The sequence below is a fragment of the Lates calcarifer genome, linkage group LG5, assembly GCF_001640805.2.
Source record: "Lates calcarifer isolate ASB-BC8 linkage group LG5, TLL_Latcal_v3, whole genome shotgun sequence".
NCBI lineage: Eukaryota > Metazoa > Chordata > Actinopteri > Centropomidae > Lates > Lates calcarifer.
In genome coordinates this window covers 5,570,937-5,597,424 of record NC_066837.1, presented here as the reverse complement: position 1 = coordinate 5,597,424, position 26,488 = coordinate 5,570,937, and the positions used below count along the sequence as shown (strand labels likewise).

General features: G+C 41.3%; 1 protein-coding gene across 2 annotated transcripts; it reads left to right on the top strand.

Annotated features, from left to right (window-relative positions):
- Positions 1 to 194: 194 nt before the first annotated feature.
- Positions 195 to 25,855, top strand: ttyh3b (tweety family member 3b). Of its 2 annotated transcripts, XM_018693357.2 has the most exons (15): positions 195 to 753; positions 2,073 to 2,258; positions 9,254 to 9,450; positions 13,904 to 14,015; positions 14,140 to 14,360; positions 14,826 to 14,921; positions 15,076 to 15,148; positions 15,284 to 15,359; positions 16,373 to 16,428; positions 16,604 to 16,696; positions 16,898 to 16,990; positions 17,103 to 17,239; positions 19,143 to 19,316; positions 20,791 to 20,866; positions 22,697 to 25,855. In XM_018693357.2, the coding sequence occupies exons 2-15, from the start codon at positions 2,133 to 2,135 to the stop codon at positions 22,829 to 22,831; spliced, it is 1,665 nt and encodes a 554-aa protein (XP_018548873.1). In that variant the 5' UTR covers positions 195 to 753; positions 2,073 to 2,132; the 3' UTR covers positions 22,832 to 25,855. The 2 variants fall into 2 exon arrangements, with proteins under 2 accessions (XP_018548873.1, XP_050926466.1); XM_051070509.1 differs by lacking the exon at positions 19,143 to 19,316 and having other exon boundaries at positions 196 to 753.
- The last annotated feature ends 633 nt before the right edge of the window (positions 25,856 to 26,488 follow it).

The following is a 26,488-nucleotide window of genomic DNA, read 5'->3' as shown; positions in this document are numbered from 1 at the left end:
TAAAAATCTGAATACATCCTTCACCACTGCTGGTTAACACCTGAAAGGTCCCCAGTGCGACATGTACTACCATGTTTTCAACGTCAGGGGGTGGTCTCCCTGCGCATTTGCTCACTTACGCGCACACACACACACACACACACACACACACTCTCTCTCTCTCTCTCTCTCTCTCTCTCTCCTCCCCCCCCCCCTCTCTCCCTCACACATTTGCAGAGCTGGAGCTGCCGCAAAGCCCCGTCCTCCAGGGCTTTTTAAACACCGTGTTTGCTTCACGCTCCAACAATATCATCCAATTGAAGAGCCGCAGCGCTAAGTGCACTGAACCAACGGTCATCGTGGGAACAGCGTCGACGAGCACTAACCATCATGGTTTAGGAGAAAGAAATCGTCGGTATCGTTAAATGTAAAAAAAAAAAAAAAATTGAGAGATACTGGGTTGCGGGTCAACGAGTTTAACCCTTAATTTTCCGTAGCATTGTCTCTGGTAAAGCAGTCTAAACGGGAAGGCGTCTCGGTGAAATGTGAGCGGACCGGGTCCGTGACCGTTATTCCGTTGTTTTCAATGTGGTTGGGACCGCAGCCGACTCGCTCGTTGCAGCTAGCTCGGTACGGCCGCGTTGATGCAGCAGCGCACGGCTGTGGTGTTCAAATCCACCACCGGATCTGGGAAGACAATAGGTGAAATAAACGCCGGCCTGGACTCCCAAGTCTGCACTAAACGAGAGTCTGCATCCGCTTGGGCTTCACTAGGTAGGTTGTAACACGGTTTCTATTCCTCAACACACACAGGCGTTGATATTATCCCTGAAACCAGTTCGTGCCTTTTCTCCTCCTTGTTGCCTTGACGACTCTGTGAGACTGCGGTAGTTTTAACGGACAAAGCGGGATAAGGCTAGCTAATCCGGATTTTGCTAACATTTTAATGACTCGATGTATAAGAATAAATAATACTAAGGCTTGCTGCGTTAATATGCGAGGACACCCTCGACTGGGTTGACCTACATGTTTTGGTACAGTAAATTCAGTATTATAGGAAGAGTCGTGGCTGTGTGTGTTGGGTTTGATATAACGGCCATTTCGCCGTCCACAACACGGTTATCCCACGAAGCCTGTGTTTTGCAGCATGGGCGTAAATTGGGTGAATCGAGGTAGCTGTCAGCCATGCTATTGTCATGTCATAATTCATGTACAGTATGCCTAAATACAGTATGACCTCATAGTCTTAATGTTTGCTTACAGTAGGGTATCTAAAAACACTTGAGGACAACGATTCCCTCTGTGCTACATTTCATTGTTTAATGAGTTATTTTATGACACTAGCATATTGCAGACACATTACATGCCATATTAAAGGGCAGTAACCCACAATACACAAGGAACTGTAATGGAGAACAACCCTCTAATGGCAAAAATAATCACACGTATCCAATTCTTTATGATGGACTTTGCGTTGAACGTAATTTCTAAGATAACTGAGATGAAATAATGTGTCATATTGCAGTGTTTTAGCCATTTTAACCGCACACACACACACACACACACAGCAACGTGAAAGGTATGTCATTGATTGGCTAAGGACACTCACATAGTGGAGAAGGGATACCCTCAGATTCACAGCTCAAGTCTTTTTAATAGATGCAGATCAATAAAAAAAGCAGATTAACGTGTATGAAGGAGGACATAAGACATTTCCAAAAAAGTAATACCTTTGATGGGTATTCTTAACTAATGGCAAGAGGGTGTGTGCAATATTTTTGCATGTTAATGGTGATTGACATGTTACTGTGCCTGTTGGTGACTAATCACTCATAACTCAAAATCACATAGACCTTGTGATAATGCCAGTTATTACAAATTACTGTAGTTGATGGAAGCAGGTTTTAGTGGTATTAATAGTATTAGCAGCTTGGACTGTGGACACTATACCTTAATCTTTTTTAATATGTTTGGCAAAAATCACCTTGATTTTATCTGTTCCCCAGCTCTGCCACAGCCATGACGGGGGTGTGAACTGTACATTAAGTAATCCCTTCCCTGTTAAGTTACAACTGTTGTGAATTTCTTTACAGTGTCTGTGTGAGGAATCGGGTTATAGAGTGAAGTGATAGCCAGCAGGTAGCTGCATCACGATGGCGGCTGTGGTGAACTACTCTCCACCTTGGTGGGTGAATCTACTTCACCGGTTGCCTCATTTCAACATTGAATTCCAGCTGGTGAGCAGTGACTTCAGACCAGAGGACTCTGAGTACCAGAAGGTAAGACAAGTATGGGGGAATAATTACCTCCCACTCAGGATTCATCATTCCCTTCATCATGCAGCATCACCTTATCATCCCACCTTCTGCCACCCACCCACACTGTAATTTCACAGCAGAGTGGCCAAGTAGTGACTGAGGCTGTCCTGCAACCACACAGTTGTGGGTTCCCTCCCTGCATCGATCAATGCTGTATCTGTCTGTGTGTGTATGTGAGAGAGACAGAGAAATGTCCTTGATCAAGACAATGACTCCCTACCTGCTCCATCACTGATATTAATCGATTAGTCAGGTGATACCCAGCTCAGGACCCCTAACGGTTGCAGTATAAATTGGAGGGGTTGTGAGATTAATAGCAAGATAGGTAAGAAAAAGACAAAACATTTCTCCAACACAGAACAATGTTTTTTGACATTTTTCAACTCTTGCTTCATCATTTATATTGGATAGAAATATTGGAGTCTTACCTCTTCAGGAATCTTAAAACCATTAAAATGAGACAGTTTGTGAAGGGAACATCACTCTTTGGATGAAGAACTTGCAGCTCACAGACATGCAGTTGTGACTAGAGCTACTGAGTAGGCACTGCTTGCGTGGCTCTCCAAAGGTCACAAGGCAAAATGTGGGGGAACCAATGGATTAGTCAGTGGAGAAAAAATGACCACCAACAATTCTGATAATCAATTAAGAGTTTAAATAATTTAACCAAAATGCCAAAACATGGCCCAGTTCCAGTTCCTTAATTGAAAGGATTTTCTGCTTTAATAATAATGTTAATTGAATACCTATGTGTTCTGGACTGTTGGTTGGACAAAACTTGCAACATTTGAGGACATCACCTTGGGCTCTGGAAACTTGTGATGGCCATTTTTCATATTTTCTGACATTTTATTGGATAAACCATTAATTGCTTAATTGAAAAAATAATCAGGAAGGAAAAACTATCAGCATTAGTTAAAAGTATAAAACTAATTGCAGCCGTTCTCTTATAAACACCCTGCGTCGGCGCTGCCTTAGAGAGCCTTAGAGAGCAGCTTCATCTTGAAGAGGGGTTTTGGCCCAGTTTTGCTGCATTTCATTAGAATACTCAAACAAGGTGACTTCCAGGTCTCTGCAGCAGAAAGCACAGTCTTGGTAGCCCGCATAAAGCCGAGACACATTGTTTAGAGTCCTGCATTTCGTGCGCTGCAGTCACCCCTCAATATAGTTTGCTGATATGTATGGGGAGCGGAGGGAGGGCGTGCAAGTTCAAGAGCTGAGCGTGGGAAGGCACCCACGGCCATGAACAAGGGAGGGACATGAGAACTGGAGAGAGAAGCAGGGAGAGAGGAGGAGGAGGAGGAGTGAGAAAGATAAAAAGAGACTGATTGGAGGCGAGAGGAGTGAGAGAGGGCTCGATGAGCCATGGGAGGTGCTTCTAAATTGCCAAACAGCCACTTCCTGCAAGCTATTCAATGTTTAACTAAGGGCCTTTGTATATGTGTGTGTGTCAATGTGTGTGACCACTGGAATTTTAAGGACCCCCTTTTTAGACTAATTACATCCTGACATATTTTAGCAGACGGCACTGTTTCTATGTCACTGATCATTCTGCACTAAGATCATATGTTCGTTTGCATGTTATTTGTATGTGCAGTATGCTGCGAATATTGTATGTGCCATATGTATATATGTCACATACTGTATGTTCAGTTTCTGTGTCAGTGCGTATTTAGCACTTAGTGTTGTTTGTTGAGGTGAGGTCACAGATCTCCCTCAGGGGTTGTGTGTGTGTGAGTGTGTGAATATAGGGGTTCTATTCAGGGTGAAATCATTAATTCTGGCTAGACGGGGGGAGGGAGAGGGAGAGATAGATGGTGAGAAGAGCAAGAAGAAGGAGGGTGAATTGGGTTGGGGGAGGGAAGGAGTGAGGAGGGAGGGAAGGGGGGAGAGAGAGTGGGAAGGGGAGGGCTGTAGTCTGTTGTGAAAGAATGCTCTCTTTCTTTCTTTCTTTCACTCTTTCACTGAGGCCCGTCTTTAGATTGGCTCAGTATATCTGTCTCAAAGGCTTTCATGCATCCACTCATCCAGCTGAGAAACACACAAACACACACACATACAAACAAGGTCCTACACAGTGTCCTTCAGTGCACTGAGTCCGTCACCACACCACAGTATAACACACACACTCTCACACAATAGAGATTCTTCTGTGTAGTGTTTTTCTTTCTGATGTGATTTGGCGCAGGTTCATTTGTATTCAGCTCTTGAGCTTTGAAGCTTCTCAAAACTTTCTTCTCACACAATGGCACTCACTCACTCATTCACTCACTCACTCATTCACTCACTCACTCACTCACTCATTCACTCACTCACTTTTTTTTCTTAAACAAACAAACTGTTTAGTATTCATTCTCCAGAGCAGTTGGTCTCTGATGACTTTTACTTTATTGGGGATGCTGACTCTGTGGCTTTTTGCAAGAATACATTTTATATTTTTTTTCCTGAAGAGCTGAAATAGGAGCTCTTATCCTGAGGTTCTGTAAGGCATTGGAATAGCATGTGTGCTTATGTGTGTGTGTGTGTGTGTGAGTTCATCTGTTTGTATTATGGTAGAATCGCAGAGTCAGCTACCAGCCACAGTTAAAACAGCTGCAGAACATTACAGAGGAATCATGTGACCTGTAATAACACACACATATTCCCAGCTGTGGAAAGTAGTCAGTAAGTCAGTAATTGGTATTTTTTGAATAGTATGCTACAGTTTGCACAGTAGGAAGACATTATCTCATAGCATTTTGAAAAGAATCAGAGAGGATCCAAGACAAAAGGTGCCACTCTTGCATCTTTTTTGTGTGTTTAAAGATTTAAAACACATGGTTCTGGTCTTTGTCTAGATACAAGATTTTGGCAATACTGTTTTGGTTGCACTTTGACCCAGTGGCGCAGGTGACTATAAGCAGGATGAACTTGAGGTCAGTCAGTGCCTCTGGAGAGAAGTTGAAGGGATTGTAGGCAAGGCCAGACTACAGAGTAAAACACACAGGCAGGGAGAGTGCAAGGACAACTCACTGAAGTGGAAGTGATTGATCCTGTCAGCTCAATCATACACACACACATTCACGGGCGTGCACACACACACACTTAAATGGACAGATTGAAAGTAGATCACTGTGCCTGGGCGTTTAACGTTTAGCCCCTCCTCCAGCCTGCACATACACACACACTTACATCTAAGTACACACATACACAGCAAAGCTCACCATGCTTATTAGTAGCTAATTGATCCATGCTTAATCTGCTCTGATGGTTTGTCAGCCCAACAGTTAATCTAGCGGCCATCGTACACAGTGGGAAGAGAGTGAGGTGGCTGCAAAGACCTGGTCCACAGTTAGATTATAAGTTTAACATTAAGCCCATACACCAAGAGTCCTGGATCAGTCGGTACTTTATATGTCCACTAGTTGTGACATGATTAGTTGACTAAATAATTCATTTACTAACCATTTTGATAATCAATTAATGATCTAAAATGAATAGTCAAGTACAAATGCCAAACATTTAGTGGTTATAAGCATTCGCTTATTTTCTTAATTTTATATTATTGCAAACTGAGTTACTTGTGGGTTTTGGACTGTAGGTCAGATAAAAAACAAGCTATTTGAATAAATCACCCTGGGCTTTTTGATACTGTGATCAGCATGTTTCATTATTCTTGGACATTTTTGGAACTAAACAATGACTCCAATAATGAAAAAAAGGTTTTGGTTAATGGTCTAAAATAGTTTTACATGGCTAGGAGTAACTATTGTTTTCATTATGGATAATTTGGTCATTTTTAGAGCTCAAGGTTAAGTTTTCCAATTTCTTGTTTTATCAAGTGTTTATGATCAAAAGAAAGTAGCAAATCCTCACATTTGAGAGGCTGAATCAATTATTAGTATAGTTGCCAATAAATGTTTTGTGGTTTGACAAATTTTTTCAGCTCTATAGTTTATTCTATGCTAAAAAAAATACTATACTTTTTCTTCTAGTGTGTCTTTTACTCCCCCTCTTTCCTCCACATTATGGTATCTGTGTCATCCCATTGTCATTCCTGTAGCATGATTTGTAATGGATGCCATGAGAACACCCATCATTATATACTTGTTGCGTGATATTTTATTCTCATTCTGCAAAGCTTAATGCATTTTTCTCTATATGGTATTAAGCCCTGATGTTGATTTTAAAGTCACAAGAGATCAAACAATGCATTAGAGGAGGACAGTATGCCTTTACCATAGCACAATGTCTCTATCACTAGCTAAGCCTATAGATAATAACGGAGGATAATACCAGAGACTAGGAAACTGCAGAGCTTATTCCCCCCCATCAGGATCCTCTTCTCCCATCCTCCACTCATCTTCTTTAACCTGTTAGAGAAAAGCAGTCAGGGAAAAAGCAATCAACTGATTTCCTCTGGCTCAGCCTGAGCTTACCAACTGCTTTCCCATGAGAAAGTAATAATGTTGTAATGACAGAAATACAGTATTGACATAGTGAATTCTCTACTGAAACTTAAGTTGTTATCATACAGAGCCACAATTAGTTTGTAATATTCAAACTTAACATTATCATCACCACCTAAGGACTGTAATTATTTTAAGAGGATTATAGTGCTTATAATTCTTATCTCCTAGCTGTAGGATTGTAGGTAGAGACATCAGAAAATAAAGGTACATTGATGCTTTTAATAGGGACTGAGGCTTGTGGCTTGGAGTCTGTTTGAAATGTCTCCCTTCAGATGTCACATTACACTGCAGGTCACATCCTGTCATTGTACAGTATTGTATCCTATCTATTGTAGTGGACTGCTTTAGTGATCCACCAGCCTTGCTGGATTTGCTGGAGCCCTCCAGATTTGATACATTACCCTTTGCTGGCCTGGTTATACATCTGCCACAGTTCACAGTTAATGCTGACCCTATTAGACTCCATTGTTTTTAAATGTGACAATCTGTGTCTTCAAAGACAGTTAGTGACAGGATACCAGCTGCCTCTTGTGTGACTGGTTTGTGTGAACAGTCATTCCTGTGATTTCTCTTAAGTTCAGGAAGTTCCTAGGAAAAACTGTATGGCAAAATCAGGCCACAGGGATAGGAAGAATCTTACAGATATGCAATAAATCACATTTTGCACAGCCTAAAGTCTTGATGGAGATCACAGTGTTGTTAGTGGTCACCACTTTGGTCCAGACTGAAATATCTTTACAGCTGTTTTATAGATTGCCATAAAATTTTGTACAGACATTCATGTCCACGTCAGAATGATTTGTAATAACTTGTATTTTTTCATCTAGCTCCACAAGCAGGTCAGAGGTTCAATTTGTCCAGTTCTTTGGTGTTTGACCAAATACCTGCAAACCTAGTGGCATTTCCATCAGCTTCAGCTATAGTTTGTGTTTAGTGATAATTAGCAAGTGTTAGCATGCTTATATGCTTAACAAAGATGGTGAATATGGTAAACATTATACATTAGCCTGTTATCACTGTCATTGTGAGCATGTTAGCATCTGACATTGGCATTTACCTCAAAGAATCACAGAATGTAGACTCTTTTTTGGGATGTGACCCATCAAAACGAAACATTGTCTACATTAGCGGTTGTATATGTCTACAGGTTATACTTTCCAAAGCCTGAAGAGGTACAATTCTCCAGCTAGTAGTAATTCATAACATTCAAAGATAAGAGGAAAATTGGAAAAAAACAGTTTAGATATTTTTTTCTTCTCCTGTTAATCATCTTGCTATCCCTTGTGGGTGTCTTATTTTCCAAGTTAGGAAACACTGTACCAGAATATTATGCTTTACGTTGCCAAGATTGCATTGATGATATATTTTAGGTACCAAAAAACATCACATTTAATGCATTTGAATATGATGTCAATTTTGGCACATAAACACACATACAAAACATGCGCATATTTACAGTAGAGGTGCATAAATTTGAGCAGGGTGAGGAAATTGCTGGCTGGCAGTGAGGAAAAAATGAGGTCAGTAGAAAAATCGGCAGTTTAGAAGTCTGTGAAGCCAGGAAGTCTGTGAGGATCTTGGAGGTGGAGTCAGACTGTGTTATCATCCACAGAGGACTCCCCTGAATTACAATGTTGCTGTTTCTGAAGGAGCAGAACTGTGGCAGGATTCCTTTGTTTAAAGTGGTCTAGCAGGTGGAGATTTTAGTTTTCCAGAAACGTGCCTTTGTCTCTGTATGGTCCTGCAGCACAATGACTTTTCCAGACAACTCTAGAAGGGAAAGAAAAACTAACATTGCAGTGTGCGTGTGTGATAAAAAAAGATTTCAGTTCCAGGCAAATTGCTGTAACAGCCCTCATCTCTGTCTTTATCCATTTCTCCCTTTTAGTCTTCAGCTCAGTCATCTTCTTTCACATCTTCTTTCTTTTCTGTCTCTCCAGCCTGTCTCTTTTTTTGTTCCAAATCCCCCCCCCCCCCCCCAACTTCTCTGTCTGTGTGTCCCCACCACCCCTTCCTTCTTTTACACTTCAAAGCTTTTAGAGGGTATGTGATCTGTGTGGTGGGTCTCTAGTGCACACAGCTCCCCACCAGCTCGCTTCCGCTCACTCTGTGGAGGTGTGCACGTTTGATGGTGTGCAAATGTGTTTTTCATGGTATCCATCAAACGCCTATTTAACAGCCACTATGGTCTTGCCTCAGATAGCTCGAGAGAGGAGCACAATTTACGTATCTGTGTGTGTTTGTCTACACAGGAAAAAACAAGTCATGTGGTCTGTGTATGTATATCTGGTTTCTGCTCATATCAGCTAATTTGCTTCCTGTATCCTTAACCCACTTCCTAAATTGTCCCCTTCCCTGTGATAAGGACAACCATCAAACATGATACATCTCCTGAATGAATCAAGCCCAAAGTTTGACAGAAAAAATACAACATAAACTGTATTATGAGGTCATAACTTTCTTTTTGCCACTAATCGTTTCTGTCTCACCCCCTCTTGTCTTTAGTCCGTGTTGCTGCTCGGTGCTGTGGCATTGGTATGTTTGGGCCTGGACCTCCTCTTTCTCCTCTTCTACTCCTTCTGGCTTTGCTGCCGGCGACGCAAGAGTGATGATTCCTCACACTCCCATACACACTCTCAGCAGCCCAGTGCTGACTGCTGCTGCACGGCCTGGTGTGTCATCATTGCCACGCTTGTCTGCAGGTGAGAGGTCATTCCCATATGAGTAACACCTTTATATACTCAGAATCAAAGTCGTGTGTTTGAAGGTGTTTAATTCTCTCTAGCCCTTGTGACTGCTTCTACCACATCTACAGGCTATAAGATTTGTTTTACTAAGGATACTTGAGTGAATAAGAGTTGATATAGTTAATCATTCTCCCAATTTGAAGGAATTGCCCTCTTGCCTAAGTGGAGACTCTAACTTTTCTCTGGGGATTTACAGGGGAGAGTTTGCACTGATTTTCTGGCTCTGCTTACCACAACCAGTTGGTGCTTCCGTTTCACAGTTACCTATACTAACGCTGTGTGCTCTTATGCTACTGTCAATGTCCTTGAATTAATAGTTATTTTTCCATTCACAATTTTTATACACATTTTCAATTTGCACATTTAAAAAACTTGTGAAGAAATGCCAAAAATGCAAAAAAAGTATCAGCATCAAAAAAAAATTTATGATTGGGTGAGAAAAGATGGCATGTCAAAAAAAGAGATAGCGTGATGAAGGCTGATGGAAACAGCTTTAATGTTATGGATACAGTGCCTGCTTCTGCTTCTTCTACCGCATATAAAAGAAATAATTTCACTGTTAGATTCTTCCACTCCACCAGCAAGCCCAAAAAATAGAAAATAAAACTGCAGTGTCCCATGCTACTGTTGCATGTCACCACCCCTTTATTACACATAGGAGCTGAACTGTGAAGGTGGGTGACAACAGACAAATTTGTTCTTGTTAAGAAAGACACAAATCTAAACTTGTAGACAGCAGTGAAATACCATGGTGCATCATAGGTCATGTAGCTCTGTCAATTATGCAAACTTAGTCTAGTTCATGGAAGCACACACAGATACACATTTATTTTGCTTAAAATTCTGAAGTTTGCTTATCTTGTCTGTCTGACACACTGTGCACTGTGGATTCCAGTTGTGGTGTAAAATCATCACCACATTAATTCAGTGTACTCATCTGTTTGTTTGGAGAGAAGAAGGGTTGAATAAACAGTAGTATAGGGAGAGCAGTCTGATGAAACCTTTGAAGGAACTCATAAGCATTTACTGTCAGAAATGTACTGTATTTCCATGAAGCATAACACACAGTCACTTTTCTCAGTTCCTGCAAAGTTGACATTTTAGAGAAACAAGGTTTTCACTCAACTGCAGCCATATGTGTGCTATTATTGTACATTGCACCAGTCAAGTCCTCTCAGTCTTGTTTAAGCCTGAAAGCCCATGTGGTATAACTGGGAACCGGCCAGGTGGTCACACTCCTCTGTTTGTGTTTATCTGACTCTGAAGGCTGTGTGTACACGCTGAGGTCTTTGACCCATGTGACCCAGCAGCAGGGTAGAGTGTATTTTTTGACCACAGATACTGGGCTGTGTGGACTCTGCTCTCTTTGGCACAAAGACACACACACGCAAACATACAAACTATTCCTCTTTCATTTACTCTCTCATCACTTCTGTTTTTACCCTCTCCCGACTTTTTCTCCCTCTCTTCCCTTTTTTCTTCATCTCTGTTAGTCCCCCTCCGTTATTTATTATTTCTCTCTGTTCGGCCTTCTCCCTGGCCTAGAAAGGTTGCCATGGAGACAGAAGCAGATTTGATGCAGAGACGAGAAATGAATTATACAGTCAGGGGGAGCTATGTCTGTGCATATGTGTGTGTGTGTGTTCGCGTGACTCAGTGCTTAAGAGAGTTTTTTGGCAGGCTTTAATATTTTATGATTAGCTATAATATTTCTTTTTGAATATTTGATATGGATCTGAGCATACGCGCATGTCTTTGTGTGATTGTGTGTGCTTTTGTGCGCTTGTGTGCCTGTGCTTCTTTGTCCACAATTTAAAATGACATCATATTTTATTTTTGGCATAACAGCAACTACATGTGGACTCATTGTGGAGCAGTGTGTTTTGATAGAAGCTATATCTCATATTAGGTTCTTTTGCTGTTGTGCTGAAAGGATTTGTCGATCAATGCATTAGAGGAAAATAAATCATCAATTCTGATAATCAGTTAATCATTACCAGCATTTGTTAAACAAATTGCTAAACATTTGCTAGTTCCAGCTTCTAAATGTCTTTGGATTTTACATAGTTGGCCACAAATAAATTATTTTAAGATGTCACCTCAGGCTGTGGTAATGGCCGTGTTTCTCTATTTTCTGACATTTTTTGTGCAGAATGATTCCTTTATTGATAATTAAGAAAAAGATTGGGAAATTACTAATAACAAAAATTCTTGGGGAAACCAATGTCAACTAATACCGAATACTTATGCAACACCAGTGCTTTCTCTCCCCCAGATTTTATAAACTATATCTCACACTTCTTGGAACTCATTGTAATCATTTCTGTGTAAGGTAACGTGAGGTCAGAGATGTTGTTGCTATAAAAACTGACTCTGCAGCCAATTGTTGGTGAATGAATCTGACAGCTCTTAGGCTGAATTTTTTCATTACATTGACACAGAAACTTCAAAATCAAAAATATCAGAAATAGGGTTTGAGTTCATGAAAATCTAAAGAATAACATTAATGTGTATCAGTTATGAAATGGCTGATACCCAGTCCTAATTAATGTCATTATGGATGTCAGTACAGATCTATATATCTCTAAAAATAATCATTTGTTGTCACCCTTCTTTTATATTTCTTTATACTGCGTATTTCTCACTGTGTTAGCTGTCAGCAGTGGGATTAGGTGTCTGTGTATAGTCACATGTTTCCATGGAAGAGCAGTTTGTTTACTCAGGTTGCACTGTTAGTATCAAAGAAGACATGGAATATGGCTGTAGCTCTAATTGGATATATTTGTTTTGGATTCAGGTGAAGCAGTTTGGTTTGGACTTGAACTCAGCTTGAACCCAATTTTGACTGAATACAACATTGTATTTGCACAACAGTGCATTTTAGCTTGGTTATTTAGGTACAGCAAAGCTTCATGATGTCAGAGACTAAAGCTCTGCTCTGTCTCTCTGAGTTTACATCATTCAGAACAGTTTGCTGTTTCTCGAAGGCGAAATGATGCCTTATGAAAGTATGTGTGTTTTTCTTTGTGGTGCCTTCTTATCAGAACTAAGCTGGCTAGTGTTTGCTGTCAATTATTTGACTTATGAACTTCTGCCTTGCAGCAGCCCTTAGTTTATGTCTCATATCCTAAGCTGTTGTTTAATAAAGTCATGAAATCCCTTGATAGGAGCAGCAGGTATTAAAACCGAGATAAAACTCATGGAGAGAAGAAGACGAAGAAGAGGAGGGATGAAGGGAATAGGAGAGAGAAAGCAGTGGGAGAGGGAATGGGTGGTTGATGAGAAGAGGAGGATGAGTAAACACGAGTGAAGGGAGATGATTTACTGTTAAAACTGAGATGGCATGGAGGATGGAGTAAAATGGTGAGAGGCAGCAATGTGTGGGGAAATGGACAGATAAAAGAGAAGATACTTACAAGATACAAAGCACATACAAAGCACAGTCCTCATGACTGTTTCTCTTCTCAAACCTGTTTCCCTCTGTATTTTTTGATTTATGTCACATGTACACATAAAGTCCATCATAAAGCACCGAAACACAGACTTACACAATGGCATATGTGTGTGTGAGTGTGTGTGTGTGTTGGTGTGTAAACCCTGCAGTAACATGGGGCTACTCAAGATCTAATGGGCTAGAATGAATTGCCTTAACAATGGCCATAAATTTCCCTCTACAAAACTGTCTGTGTTGGTGTGCAGACAGAGACATCATCAGTGCAAAGAGTACAGTCATACACACACACATGCGCACATGTACACATACAGTACACAAAGGGAAGGGAAGGGGCTGCAAGAGCTTTACAGGGCGAGTGAGAAAATAAAAACATAGTGGGGAGGGGTATGTGGGGGAAAAGGGGTTAGATGTGAGGAAATAGAGAGTGTAAAAAAGATTTCTGCAGTAGTGGTGGTGCTGGTGCTGGTGCTGGGTGAGAGGTTTGTTTGTGGTGTGAACGTGGTTAGAGAAGTACAAGGGTTTGAAAGAAAGGGAGCTGGGGCCAGGAACCCCAGATATTGTAGCATGTGTCATGTTTGAATGTCGGTGCAGAGCTGCAGAAGGACCATATTATATGCGGTCTGGTGACCCAATTATTGTGTAGACTCTATGTATGTGTGTGTGCGTGTGCGCGTGAGAATCATTCCTGGTAGTCCTGAGCTTGCCTGAGGCCCAAGTGTGACACCAAAGCAAAGAACCAAGAGCTCACTGCTGCCTGTTGCTGGTTAATGGAGGAACTGCGCTTAATAACTTATCTATCTCTGCTGCAGTTTTCTTTGTGTGTGTGTGTGTGCGTGACTGCGTGCAAAAGGGGGAAAAAGGCATTATTCAGCCATATTGATAAATTTGATGCCATCCGATGGTTGAATTAGTCATTGTGTTAACACTTGGCACTTCCTGTTTTCTGCCCCCCAGTGCTGGCATCGCTGTAGGATTCTACGGAAATGGAGAGTCGAGCGATGGAGCCAATCGTTTGGCATACTCACTCCGTCATGCTAACCGCACCATATCTGGGGTGGAGAAACTGGTGGGTTGTCTAGTGTGTTGTTTCAGTTTAAAAAAAATGGTTGCCTCTCAAACCAATTAAAAAATAATAAAATGTGACTGAGGGCAGTTTTTCTTTGTTCTGTTTTGTTTATATCTGAATCCAGGTGTCTGACAGCGCCCTGGCCTTAAACCAGACAGTGGAGGAGAGCCTGGTCCAGCTGGAGACAGCCTTTCAGGAGCAGACAGACTACGTGTCCATTGTTCAAAAGCTGCAGGGCCAGCTGGACGAGCTGGTGAGGCTGATGGTGGATGTTCCCTTCTGGTCCAATACTGACATTTCACTGGAAGATTTGGCCCGCAAAACGGAGGCCTTTGACTTTTACAGGTCAGTACTAACAAATGATGGCATGTGATGGCATTTCAGCATTATTTGCTGTATCAGACTGAAAACTACATTTTCATTTGAAATATTCCCTTCAGATTGGTTGGAAAGTGCATGTTAAAACCAATAAAAACAACCATGTTGGCATGAAGTTGTCAACTAACTGTGGCTTTAATGCTGACGCAGTAGAAATCTCAGTGGATAAACTAATGGAAAACGTTTGCTGTATAATCTTGTGATTCTGAGTCCTTTAGCAACAATTAACTAGTGCTCCGACTGTGACCCTTGTATATATGAAATGTCCTTCATGGTGTATGTTAAAGGATTAATTAGCTCAGTCCCCAAAGACTAACACCCTCTGCTTTGAGGATTATGTGTTTTGCCTCTGTGTTGTCGATAAAATCCTTGTCATGGAATAGTGGATCCTGTATTTGTGTGAGACACTGTAGTGAATTTGTACATTTACAGGTGGTTGGGGTACCTGGGCCTGCTGCTGTTTGACGTTCTTATTTGTCTTCTGGTGCTCTTCGGCCTAATCCGCAACTCTAGAGGCACTCTGATTGGGTACGTCATTTCAGATCATTCCCCACAATTTGCTCCTATTGGACGAGTCAAATCCTGTCGTGACTGAATCTGTATCTGTTCAAACCGTGTAATGCATAGCGTGTTGGTAAGCCAGACCTTGTCTTTAAAAATATGTATTTGTTTTGTCCTTCAGAGTGTGTCTGCTGGGGGTTCTGACTCTGATAATCAGCTGGGGGTCTCTTGGCCTGGAACTGGCTGTCGCTGCTGTAAGTGTAACCATGGCAACATTGCCGAGCTCTCTGGCTCTGCAATGATGTAATCTCTACCCGCTGCTCGAGCGAGTGTGTTCAGTGTGGATGTTACTGTAGCCTGATGTGTCATGTGTGCTTACCCTCTTGCAGTCAGCCAGTGACTTCTGTGTTTCCCCGGATACCTACATCACCAGGGTAACCAAGGAAAACGCTGTCATCAACCAAGGTATGCAGACAAGAACATAACAGGAACACTTAACTGGTAGCAGCCATTATTATGGTTTTTCTGCTATAAAACATGTTTCAACTGTTTGGGCTTGTGACTCCTTAAAACAAAGCAGTGTCTACCTGATAACACTTGTCACAGGTTAAATATGTCTACTTGTTGTGAGCAGTTCAACCAAAGGGTACTTTTCCCCTTTTAGATTGTTGAGGTTAATTAATCCAGTTTGTCATAGGAAAGAAAGCTTTTATTCTTCTTTACTTATTTAAACTGGTCTGATTTATCTTGGCCCCTAGGGGTGAGGAGTCTTTCCACTGCCAAAGAAAAACAAAATATTCAATCAATAGTATGAATAATATTCTCAATTCTTAAATGATTAAGTGATGTAGGGAGGTATAGAAGGAGAGTGGTGATATACAGATACTGTAGCTTGACAAATAAGCAGAAACATCCAGAATAGACTCCAGTTTTCACACTGACAGTTGAATCTCACCCTGACATGTTGCTTCTATTTTAAGAAACAAGTGTGTGTGTGTTTGTGTGTATGAGTGAGTGTATCCAAAGGGATTGTGTTTGATTGACACTCTGGTATCTTAAAGCTCTTACTCTCTCTCTGCTGACTGCAATGCATCAGCAACTCTGCACACTCTCCATTTGCTCTTCCTCCTGCTTCTCCCAGATGTGAAAAAAAAAGTCAGAGCCCATTTTTGCTTTTTCACTTTGGATCATTATCTGATTTGTTCTCCCTCTTTATCCTTTTATATCCCTCTTTACTTCTGAATTGCTCCGTTTCTTCCTCTCCCTCCCTCACTTCCCTCTATGCACTCGTCTAATGAGTTCTATTGTCTGTCAGTTGTTTCCGCTCTATCAGTCTGCTGTAGAGCACAGATGTTGCCTCTGTAACACACAAAAACACACACACTTAAGCTTGAGTGGTACTTACATAGGAACATACTGTCCGTCTTTCATTAAACTGTACATTTGTGTGTATTATTTTTCAATTGGTATATTCCCAGATATCCTGCAGTATTACCTGAGGTGCAGCTCTGGCCAAATTAACCCCTTCCAGCAGGTAATGTGATCTGCTACTGACTGATCAAACAACACAAATGCTTTTATAGAATACATTCCTTTTTGTCCCTTTTTTTAGGTGATTTACCTGCTTAAGCCTGTCAAGCAATATAATAACAAAGAGATACATTTGTGTTTTTGTCTGTGTCTCTTCTGTCTCTTGGTATGTATTTTAGAGGCTGTCAGGGAGTCACAAAGCATTGGTGGAGATGCAGGATGATGTGGCAGAGCTACTGAGATCAGCAACACGTGATTATGCCAACACCAAGGTGCGTGTGCTTGTGTGTGCAATGATCTGTAGGTCTTTATTTTCATGCATGAGTGGATTGGCATTAGTGGGAGAGTGTGATGAAAGTGGCAGTTACAAAAGTGTCAGCACACACGTGTAGATGCTGCGCGTGTGTGGATGTACATGAAGGCGGATATCTATATTTGAGCATGCATGTGTAACCTTTGCTTTGTGTGTGCAGGGGAGCCTCGAGCAAATCCAGTCTGTGCTGAATTCCACGGAGGTTGGTCTTCACCAGCTGACTGCTCTGGTCGACTGTCGCAGCCTACACATGGTGAGTCACTTTGTTTGTTGTGTTAGGAGAAGAGAGACGTCCTCAAATCCCAAAAATCATTCTCAACAACTGACTTCTCTCCTCTACTCTCCTCTCCTCTCCTCTTCTCTAGGATTATGTTCAGGCATTAACAGGCCTGTGTTATGATGGAGTTGAGGGTCTCATCTACCTGGTTCTCTTCTCCTTTGTCACTGCTCTGATGTTCTCTTCCATTGTGTGCAGTGTGCCACACACCTGGCCTGGCAAGAGGTAACACATGCACATACACATACATGCTCTCTCTCTCTCACACACGTACACAAGTAACACACAAGCCTTTACATCTCTCTAGTTAATCTTTACACTAACAGCTAACATGTTACTAGTTCTAACTTGTTAATTGTCTTAAGCGAATTCAGCTGGTGGACTTCAAAGACCCATAAAGAATCTACTCGGTGCCCATGCATGTCATACTTTAAGTGTACTTGCCTCCTGAACTGTTGTATCCTTCTGTACGTCTTTCTGCCTGTCTTTGCATCCATCCAGTTTTCTCTGCAAGTTTTGTTTATTTTATTGTTTGCAGTTAGCACTGCCAGTCTGGCTGATTGTTTGTCTCTATGTTTGTACATCTCTCATTTTCTTTTCTCCGCCGTGGACTTGGAGCACCAGTGTTGTATTAGATTGTGTATCACTACGTTTTTTTTTCCTTTGCCCCACTTCCTCCTTCTGTTCCTTCCCTTCGTCCTCTCTCCCTGTCCTGATTTGGAAATGCTTTGGGCTTCAGCGAATGATGATGGATATTGAGGAAACCGAACGACCCAATGGTCTGATAAACGACCCTATAAAATAGCCATTCAGACAACCAAATAATTCTGTTGCTAAATCAGTGCAAAGAGCTTTAAACTATACATCATTCTACATGTGACGGTTTGCACTCTGGTGAATGATTTGAATCATGAAACACAGCTGTGCCATAGTAGTGGTGTTTTGTGCTTGTTGGTGGGTGTGAATTACCAGCAATGCTACCGTATGGTGCGGCAGGTCTTAAACAATAATCCATGATGTCCCTGAATTAAGCAAGAATAATGGCTCACTGGATTGGTTGTTTATTAGTCTGTGCTGCAACTGCTGAGTCTTTCTGATGGGCTGCACAGTTTAATTCCATTTTGGTTGAAAGAGTGAAACATTTCCATCTGGTGGCCAATGGGGGTAGTAACATCTCCTCTACTTTTATGTCTCTGTTAACACAGGGCCCAGCTAAAATATTATTCATACAGCTCCTCCATCTTTACTTCTTTGAAACATTTCCAGCCTGAAGGGACTTTGTTAGTATGTGTACAGTTGGCATAGACTGCCAAAAAAACAACAAATAAGAAAAAATCATCTTAATAATAGGATCCACATATGCTCATGTACATGTAATTTGTGACTGATCATACATTGTCGAAGCCAGTACATTTCTGTAGCCAGAGATTCAACTTCCAAATCAGCACATATCTTATTTGATGCCTCATTCTGTTACGTTGCTGGCCGTTTTACATTTTTGACCATTTTATGTCTGAAAATGGTTTGCCCAAACCAGCCATATTATCCTCCTTTTTTCCTGACGTTTTTTGCTTTAATTTCCATGGAGCACTCAGAGATGCATGAATTATATCAAACGAAACGGATTCTTGAAGTTTTACACTATTTGGACCATTTGAAATGGACAGTAAAATGCTAGGAACAAATCCTCTATGTCAATAGAGGATGACTGCATGAAGAAAATGACTGCATGTTTCTGCGTATAAAGAAAACGTTGAGAATATCAGAGTCTGCTATCTTCCTACAGTTTAATATAATGTAACCACACACAGAAAAAACAGCTCTCCACTCTGAGCTGTGTAGTAATATAGAGACCCTACTGTACTTGTTGTGGACCTGTTTTGTAGATGAATGCTGCCCGTGTTCCTTCTTTTCTTGTTCAGCTGCTTTGGGGCTGAAGGCATGGTCTTAACCAGTCTTTTGTATCAGGGGACTCCTCATAAAACAAGAACACCTTCCCCTCTCCTAATCTCCTCTTCAACCACTTGTTTACACTCTGTTGTCTCTCTCGGATCTCCCTCCCCTCTACCTTTCCCCCTCCTATCCATCATGCCCTCTCGTGCCCTGCCCTTACCCTGACCAATTGAAGGACGGATGAGGAAGACGGAGAGGACGAGTCGGGCGCCTCACGGGGCGGTGTGCACGATAACCTGTACCGCGTTCACATGCCCAGTCTCTACAGTTGTGGCTCCAGCTACGGTAGCGAAGCTAGCCTGCCCGCTACAGCCCACACTGTCAGCAATGCCCCCGTCACTGAATACATGTGAGTTAGCACCCACCGCTAGCTAGAGGCTAGCAGGATCAATACACTGCCTGCCATAGGTAGCTGATGCTTGCCCCCTGTGACCCAGACTAGCAGCATAGCAACGGTCACTGCCTGCGATCCGATAAGTTAGAATAGCTAATGTTTTTGCTATGTATGGCTCGCATGTCCTTTGTGACACACTGTCAGCAATATTTGTCACTCAGTGAGTTACAACCCTTCACTAGCTTTCCCTTTGATGCTGATAGAAAATTAGATGCTTGCTGTATCAGCCAGCCTGCCTGTTTCAGTCCACAATGTTAGCAAAAACCTAATTTTAAAAAAGTAAATTAAGATTTGCCCTCGCCATAGCAATTTCACCCTGCTTGCTACGTGTTACAGTTTGCCACAAGACTGCAATTGCTTGCTCTGAGTACAACAAAAATAGAGAGGAGAAATGAGTATACATCTTTTGTCTGCCACTGCTTGCTTCTGTTTTAGCTGTGTGCTAATCAAGCACAATATGGTGTTTGCTGCAAAGCATAGACCTATAACTTTTTAAATAAGAAAATAAGAACTTTGATAGTCATTTTCATTCTGAAAGCCAAATATTATTTTTAGTTTTTTGGGCCATCTAAGGACAATATCTTTAATGTTTTGGGCCATCAACAAGCCTTATATGTGTAACAGCAAGGACTAGGATAAGGACTATATCCTGAAGCATACTACAGGGTTACAGAGGGATTTATTCTCTTCCAGGTAGCCACAGTTGTGAGCATACTGTATATTTTTCTTTGTCATGTTTGTGCAATCTGACATTCAGTGTCAGACATTCAGTGTCAGATTGCACAAACTGTTCTGGTCTGGTGTAGTTTTAAAAAACTGGACTTTTTTAGGTACCGTTTTCTGTGGTAGAACTTACAGGATGAACCATGTAAGTTAGTTTTTCAGACCTTCGTAATATTTAAGGTTTTAGGTATCTGACTTGATCAGTTGCATTGTTGTATATAAAATACCAAAGATCAAGAAAGTAGCCCTATTTTGGTTTTATATTACATTTGCTTATAAGGGACATTTGCAGCTTAATTAATTAATATTCTATATTTAAATATTTTCTGTTTGAAACTGTTAATGGTTGAAATGTTGCTCTACAAATTACACACTTGAAATATGTGCCTATGGCCTGTTGCCTATAGGTCCCCACACTGATAAAAGCAGGATTTTACTAAGCGTGTGTCCCATTGTGAGACTAAATGTTTTCTTTTCGTGCATTGTCAAGAAAGAATGTTAACTATGTTGGACTGTGGCAGAGGTGTTTAACCCCCTGGCTATATGGAACCAAGCTTAAGTCCCTGACTTGTAATTATTACAGAGGCCATTTGTCTGAGGCCATTTGTCAGAGAGTCATTAAGTTGGAATTATGAGCAGACCACAGATCAACTGAGCACCAGTGGCAGGGTGACCACATGCAGTAACCTCTTATTCTATAATGCAGGAGCCAGAACGCAAACTTTCAGAACCCTCGGTGTGAGAACACCCCCCTGATTGGCAGGGAGTCCCCTCCACCCTCTGTAAGTGCACACTTTCTAGAACACACTCTCCCTCCACTATCTTCCAATACCCACAGTGCTGCTGGGAATTACCCCAAACCCAAAAACTGTAGAATGTAATGATGGAAGTATGGTGTTGATAAATGTACTCAGATCATATTTACGATGTTTAGTGCACACTAGTGTGGATATTGGAAGGTAGTCCCCTATCCCTACACCACTGCAAGTGTCCTCTGTGCTAAAACTAGACCGTGATCATGGATTGCCCTCATGAAGGTCATTTTGGCAGCCTGGGATTACCTGGAAGTTTTAAAAGAAGCCTGTTGATAGTTGGATCTGCATGTGCATCGAAAGAGAAGCTTGACTCTTTTGAGAAGAATAATTGTTCTCAGTCTAATACACGGTTGATCCAAAGTTGTTCTCTATTTCTGATGTAAAAAGTCTGGTTGGTTTCACTCTGGCCGTCAGTGAAGTGTGAGAGGACTTGCAGATCATGATACAACAGATTTTTTGTCGGGGTTGAGAGAGAACCTCAAACACCTACACATATTTTTCATATTATTTAGTACTGTAACGTATCAAGCTTTTTCTTCAATAGAAAACACATAATTCTGCCAATCTTGCAGGTGTCTGAATTGCACCTTGTTTTAACTACAAACAAGATGACTACTTTGGCTTTGACAAGGTTCTGCTGGGCCTGTAGTTGTTGATGTTGTTCCATACATTATCAACTGTATATTGATTTGGGGCTACAATATGTGGACTGACAAAATTTAATCAACAAATCTAGCATTATTCAGAACTTCTGCACACCTTTAGGATTCATTTCTTGCTCCATGCCACCTGGTCATAACCTGAAGTGAAGCTGAAAAGTTTTGACAGTTCAGCCCCTGAGTAAACTCGAGCCCAAACCTCTAAAGTTCCTGCTCCCCCTCCCCCCCGTTCCCACAGTGTGTCTATGTGTGCATTCTCTGGTCGAGGTGTATGTGTCCTCTGTTTCTGTGCCCCCCTCACCCTTCACCATTAAACAGTCACAGGAGCACGTTTCCCACCTCCACTGTCGAACTGTAGCAGCCACCAAAATCGCTACGATTCATCATTCTTAGGGCAGGGCTGTCGACCGGGCCGCCGTGCTGTGCAGAGCTGCTCTCCTGTTGTCTGCAGTGGAAACCAGAGACCTCCAACTGTAACTAGCTAGCTACTCACGAGAGACCACTAACTCATACCAGGCTAACCTACTACATCAGAACTAGAGCACTAACTACAAACCACTGACAAAAATAAACCACATCTGCTAATTTACAATAACATCATCCAGACTTAATCAGCTGTTATATAATGAATGACTGTTGTAATCAAACACCCCCGGCTGTCCAAATGACTGGTCAAAGTAATTCCTGTGTGTACCTGTGTGTCTTTGTGTTTGCCTCATATGCTGTCACCCTATCTATCTATCTATCTATCTATCTATCTATCTATCTATCTATCTATCTATCTATCTATCTATCTATCTGTCTATCTCACATAAACCATTCAAATCTCTTGATCTAATGTACATTATTTAACTGAGACAGTTTCTTCATTATTTCTTTTATTATTCAGTATAAATAAGAGTTGATCATAATCCACACGTTTCTCCTCTTTCTTCTTGTCTTTTTGTCTTTTTTCTCTGTTTCTCTCTTTCCCTCTCACCTCTCATTATCTCCCGTTCTTGTCTCTTTTTCTCCCTCCGGTTGTGTTCTTTCCCAACGTGTTTCCCAACGTGTTGTTTCCCAATGTTTCTCTTTCCTCACCCACCTCTCTTCACCCTCTCTCTACACCCCCTCTTCCTTTTTGTTCCCATCTCTTCAGTACACCTCCAGTATGAGAGCGAAGTACCTGGCCACCAACCGACCAGACCAGAATCGACGCTCTGTTCCCAACGACCAACTGGACCCGGCTAGCCGGCCTCACCCTGCTGCCCGACCACAGTCTTCAGTCCACTAGATTCCAGAGACCGCACCAGTCCACCCCAGTACTGCCTGAATCCAGTTTGCACAGCCAACAACACCACCCAACACAGTGCTCAACCAAAGCTCAACCAGAGCTGAGCGCTTTAAAGCACCAACTGGACCCCAGTCTGTCCAGGTCCACTGAATTTCACTAACACCGGTTCACCAGAAACAACACAGCAAGCCAGAACTCATCAACCAAGCACCTCAGTAAAGGACTGCACTTTGAAGGTCAACTTCTACTCCTCCCACAATTATCCCAAAAAAGTTAAAACCCATGCAAGAAGATCACTATTTCTACTTTTCTTCTTCTTCCTGAGCTGATCATTCCACCACTGGTGTGAAGGATCAGCCCACATGCCCACAAGGCACAGCCACTAAAGCCTTGGCTCCGTCTGCACAGTTTCTTCTTCCTCTACTCTCCGAATATCTCCACCTCCAACGGGACCTGTAAACTGCCCTCCAGTGGAGACAGCTACGCCACTCTCACCACAACCACTCACACACCGTCGAGCACAGACATGCGCACACACACATCCAAATACACACACACACACACTGTACAGAGCTGTAAATAGGAAACATTTGCTTTATTCTGATTTCATGAAAAGTTGACTGTTGAATCATTACTGGTAATGTGGTGTACTGCGTGTTATCATGGAAATTTTTGCTGTATCTCTCACACAAACACACATGCGCGCACACACACACACACACACACACAAATAGGCGGATAGTCTAACTAGACACTCATCTGTATAAATAATAAGCCAGTGAATCAGAAAGCCATGTTTAGACTCTAGCACCACATCCACGTTCTGTCTTTAGCTTAACATTGTCGTCTAACTAAGACTTGAATCGTGAGCTCGAAAAGTGTGTACATGTCTCTCTCCGTACGTGTTTACGTGCACATATAGTATGCGCGTCAGTAAATGCATTTTTTAATATGAGCCAGGAATCTGGTTGTGGAAGAACTGCTTTGAAGCTTTTGGGACATGGAGCAAAAGACCAGGGACATTAAGAAGGCTCAACCTGTGCCAAAAAACAATATTATGAAATGAGGGATGCCTGATTCTGTCCTCTTCTCCTACTGCCTCCAGATGTCTCAAAAAAGGGATAAAACCTTATCTGGAATGTTTTCCCTGCGACTGTAAATAAAAAAAAAAAGGAACAGGAAAGACACTTGAAAAGGGAAGCAATGGACAGACAATTGCGACTACACATTTGCCAGGTGCTATGTACGCCAGTCAAGGTCCCAGAAGACGATCAGCACTGAGAGGGGACGGATAAGTTTTTGTTACTATAATGTTTTGTTTTTATTCAGGGATGTGATCATAAAAAGCAGTGAAAAAGAACAGTTCTCCATCACTGCTGAATGGAAGTTGTGTCCGAAAACCTGAAGAAAAAAACATGTCCCTGATAAATATTGTTACATAAGTGTTTCAGAGTAAAGGACAGTGGGTGTTTTTTATGTTTTATCATAAGCTGACATTCGGGATGTAATACTGTGACCAACTGTAGTATTCTGTTTCTTCTATACTGTTGTTACTTTTTTCCCTTGTGCTTTTATTTTGTTAACTGGTGACCTTGGGTCCACCTTCAGCCACCAGTACTGAGTCTTTTTCTTTCTTTCTTTCTTTCTTTCTCTCTCTCTCTCTCTCTCTCTCTCTCTCTTTTTTTTACCCACAAGCACAAATTCTCTTCAAGGTGACTTTGTGAGATGGAGAAGTAAAAACACACTGCCTGGAACACTGACAGTGGTTTTTCCTCCTGCTCTAAAACTCTGTGTACAGTGTATAAAGACTGTAGTCGTGAACCTGTGTGTGTGACATCACTGCAGTGTGATTGGCTATTGCTCTATCTCAGTGTTTCTGTGTGTAAGTACAGTGATCAGTGTGTCTGACTGGCTGCAAGCAAGGGCCAGCCTATCTAGCCTGAGGTCATTTCTACACCGACGCTGCCCTCATGCCCTCATACACACGCACATACATTAACACACACACATACATGCTGTACAGAAACAAACATTCAGTACACACTACAGTATCATATAAATCCCATCTATCCCCACTCTTGTCCTGTTTATATCCACATCTAGAGCTGTAGTAACTGCACGCCCTCCCACAGCTGTGACATCACACTGATAACCATTTGCATTATGGGTGATGTAGTAGGTAGGTAGCTGCATTTCAGAGAAACCTGGAATCTCGTAGTTAGCTGAGTGAGCAGAGCCCTAACATTCAAACACCTTTCAGCCACCATTCCTGTACAGCATTTTAATATTTTATTATTAATCAATGACCACTTCTCGTATTAGCGAGACAATCTTACATGTGTGATTTTACTAGAAAGAAAATGTCCATGTTATGGTAACAATGCTACCTATGGTCTAGTACTTTACAGTGGTTTTTTTTTTTCTTTTTTTTTGCACCATTGATGCAAACGATGTTAAGATCTGTGGGACTAGTCACTGATTAATGGCCTTTCATAATGTTTTTAAACTCTTACAACACTCTTCATATCACAACATGTTTTTTTTATTTTTTCTCTGTCTTGTAAAAAAAATCAAAGTTTAAAGATAAAATAATAGCTAGCTGTTTTGTAGGAGAATAAAGGCAAGAGCAGCGTTTTTCCTCTCTTATTAATGGTGAATGACTCTCTGTCTTGCAATGTTTTAATAAAACTATTCCAGTGTAGTCTGCATACCTGACTTTAAAGTTGTATTTGAACTCCTGTGCAATGCTTTCTGGGATTTACCCAACCTGGTACGGTGTGACTGGATGGAAAAGAAAGGAGGCCTGCTCAGCAGTCAGTAATGTGTGTGTGTGTGTGTGGTATTTACAGGACTTCAAATGCACCTCTGTCCAGATGTGACAGACAAACAATGTTTTCTATGGCTGTTTTTATTTTCTGATGGTTTAACTAAGATATTAATGATGTACATGTCAAAACTGTGGTAATGATATCATTCAGCCTGGAATAAATGTTTTAAAAAAGAAATTAAAGCAACTTTAACGTACTGATCCAGACTGGTTTCTTTTTAAATGCTTTGAGCAGATAGGCTATGTTTTTTTTTCAGAGGTTAGTGCACCCAAGAGTCCAAGGAAGCACAAAACACAAGCTTAACATAAATAGTCAGATGGTAGATATGTGGCTTTACTCACTAAGTGTTAACTAACTCTGTTGAAAACCAGAATATATCTTCTGTAAGGCTCAAACATTTGTTGAGTGTAGGTTTTGTACACTTTACTTTTGTGCCCTTGTCATAAGTCATAACCCACTTAACTACCTTATTGACTCTGCCTCCATCATTTGTATTATTGATGTCATCTCTTGCCGAATGCCAATCAATAACTATGCATTATGAATTATATCAAGAGAAGAATAAAAGGAACTGATGATTGATGGTGATAAAATGACAAAAATACATTCATCAATCTTGACTCATGGTGACTGAATTTAATGTGATCTTTCAACCTTTTTAGGACCTATTCTATTTGTTTTGATGCAGAAAAGGGAAACAAAATTGTGCATTTATTTTATTTAGTATGTACATAGTACATAGGTACCCATTCAGGTTAATTAATAGTACTAATCAGGATCAGTGCGGTACAAAAATAAAGACTCTCAGTGATACGAAGATCAGCTGGGA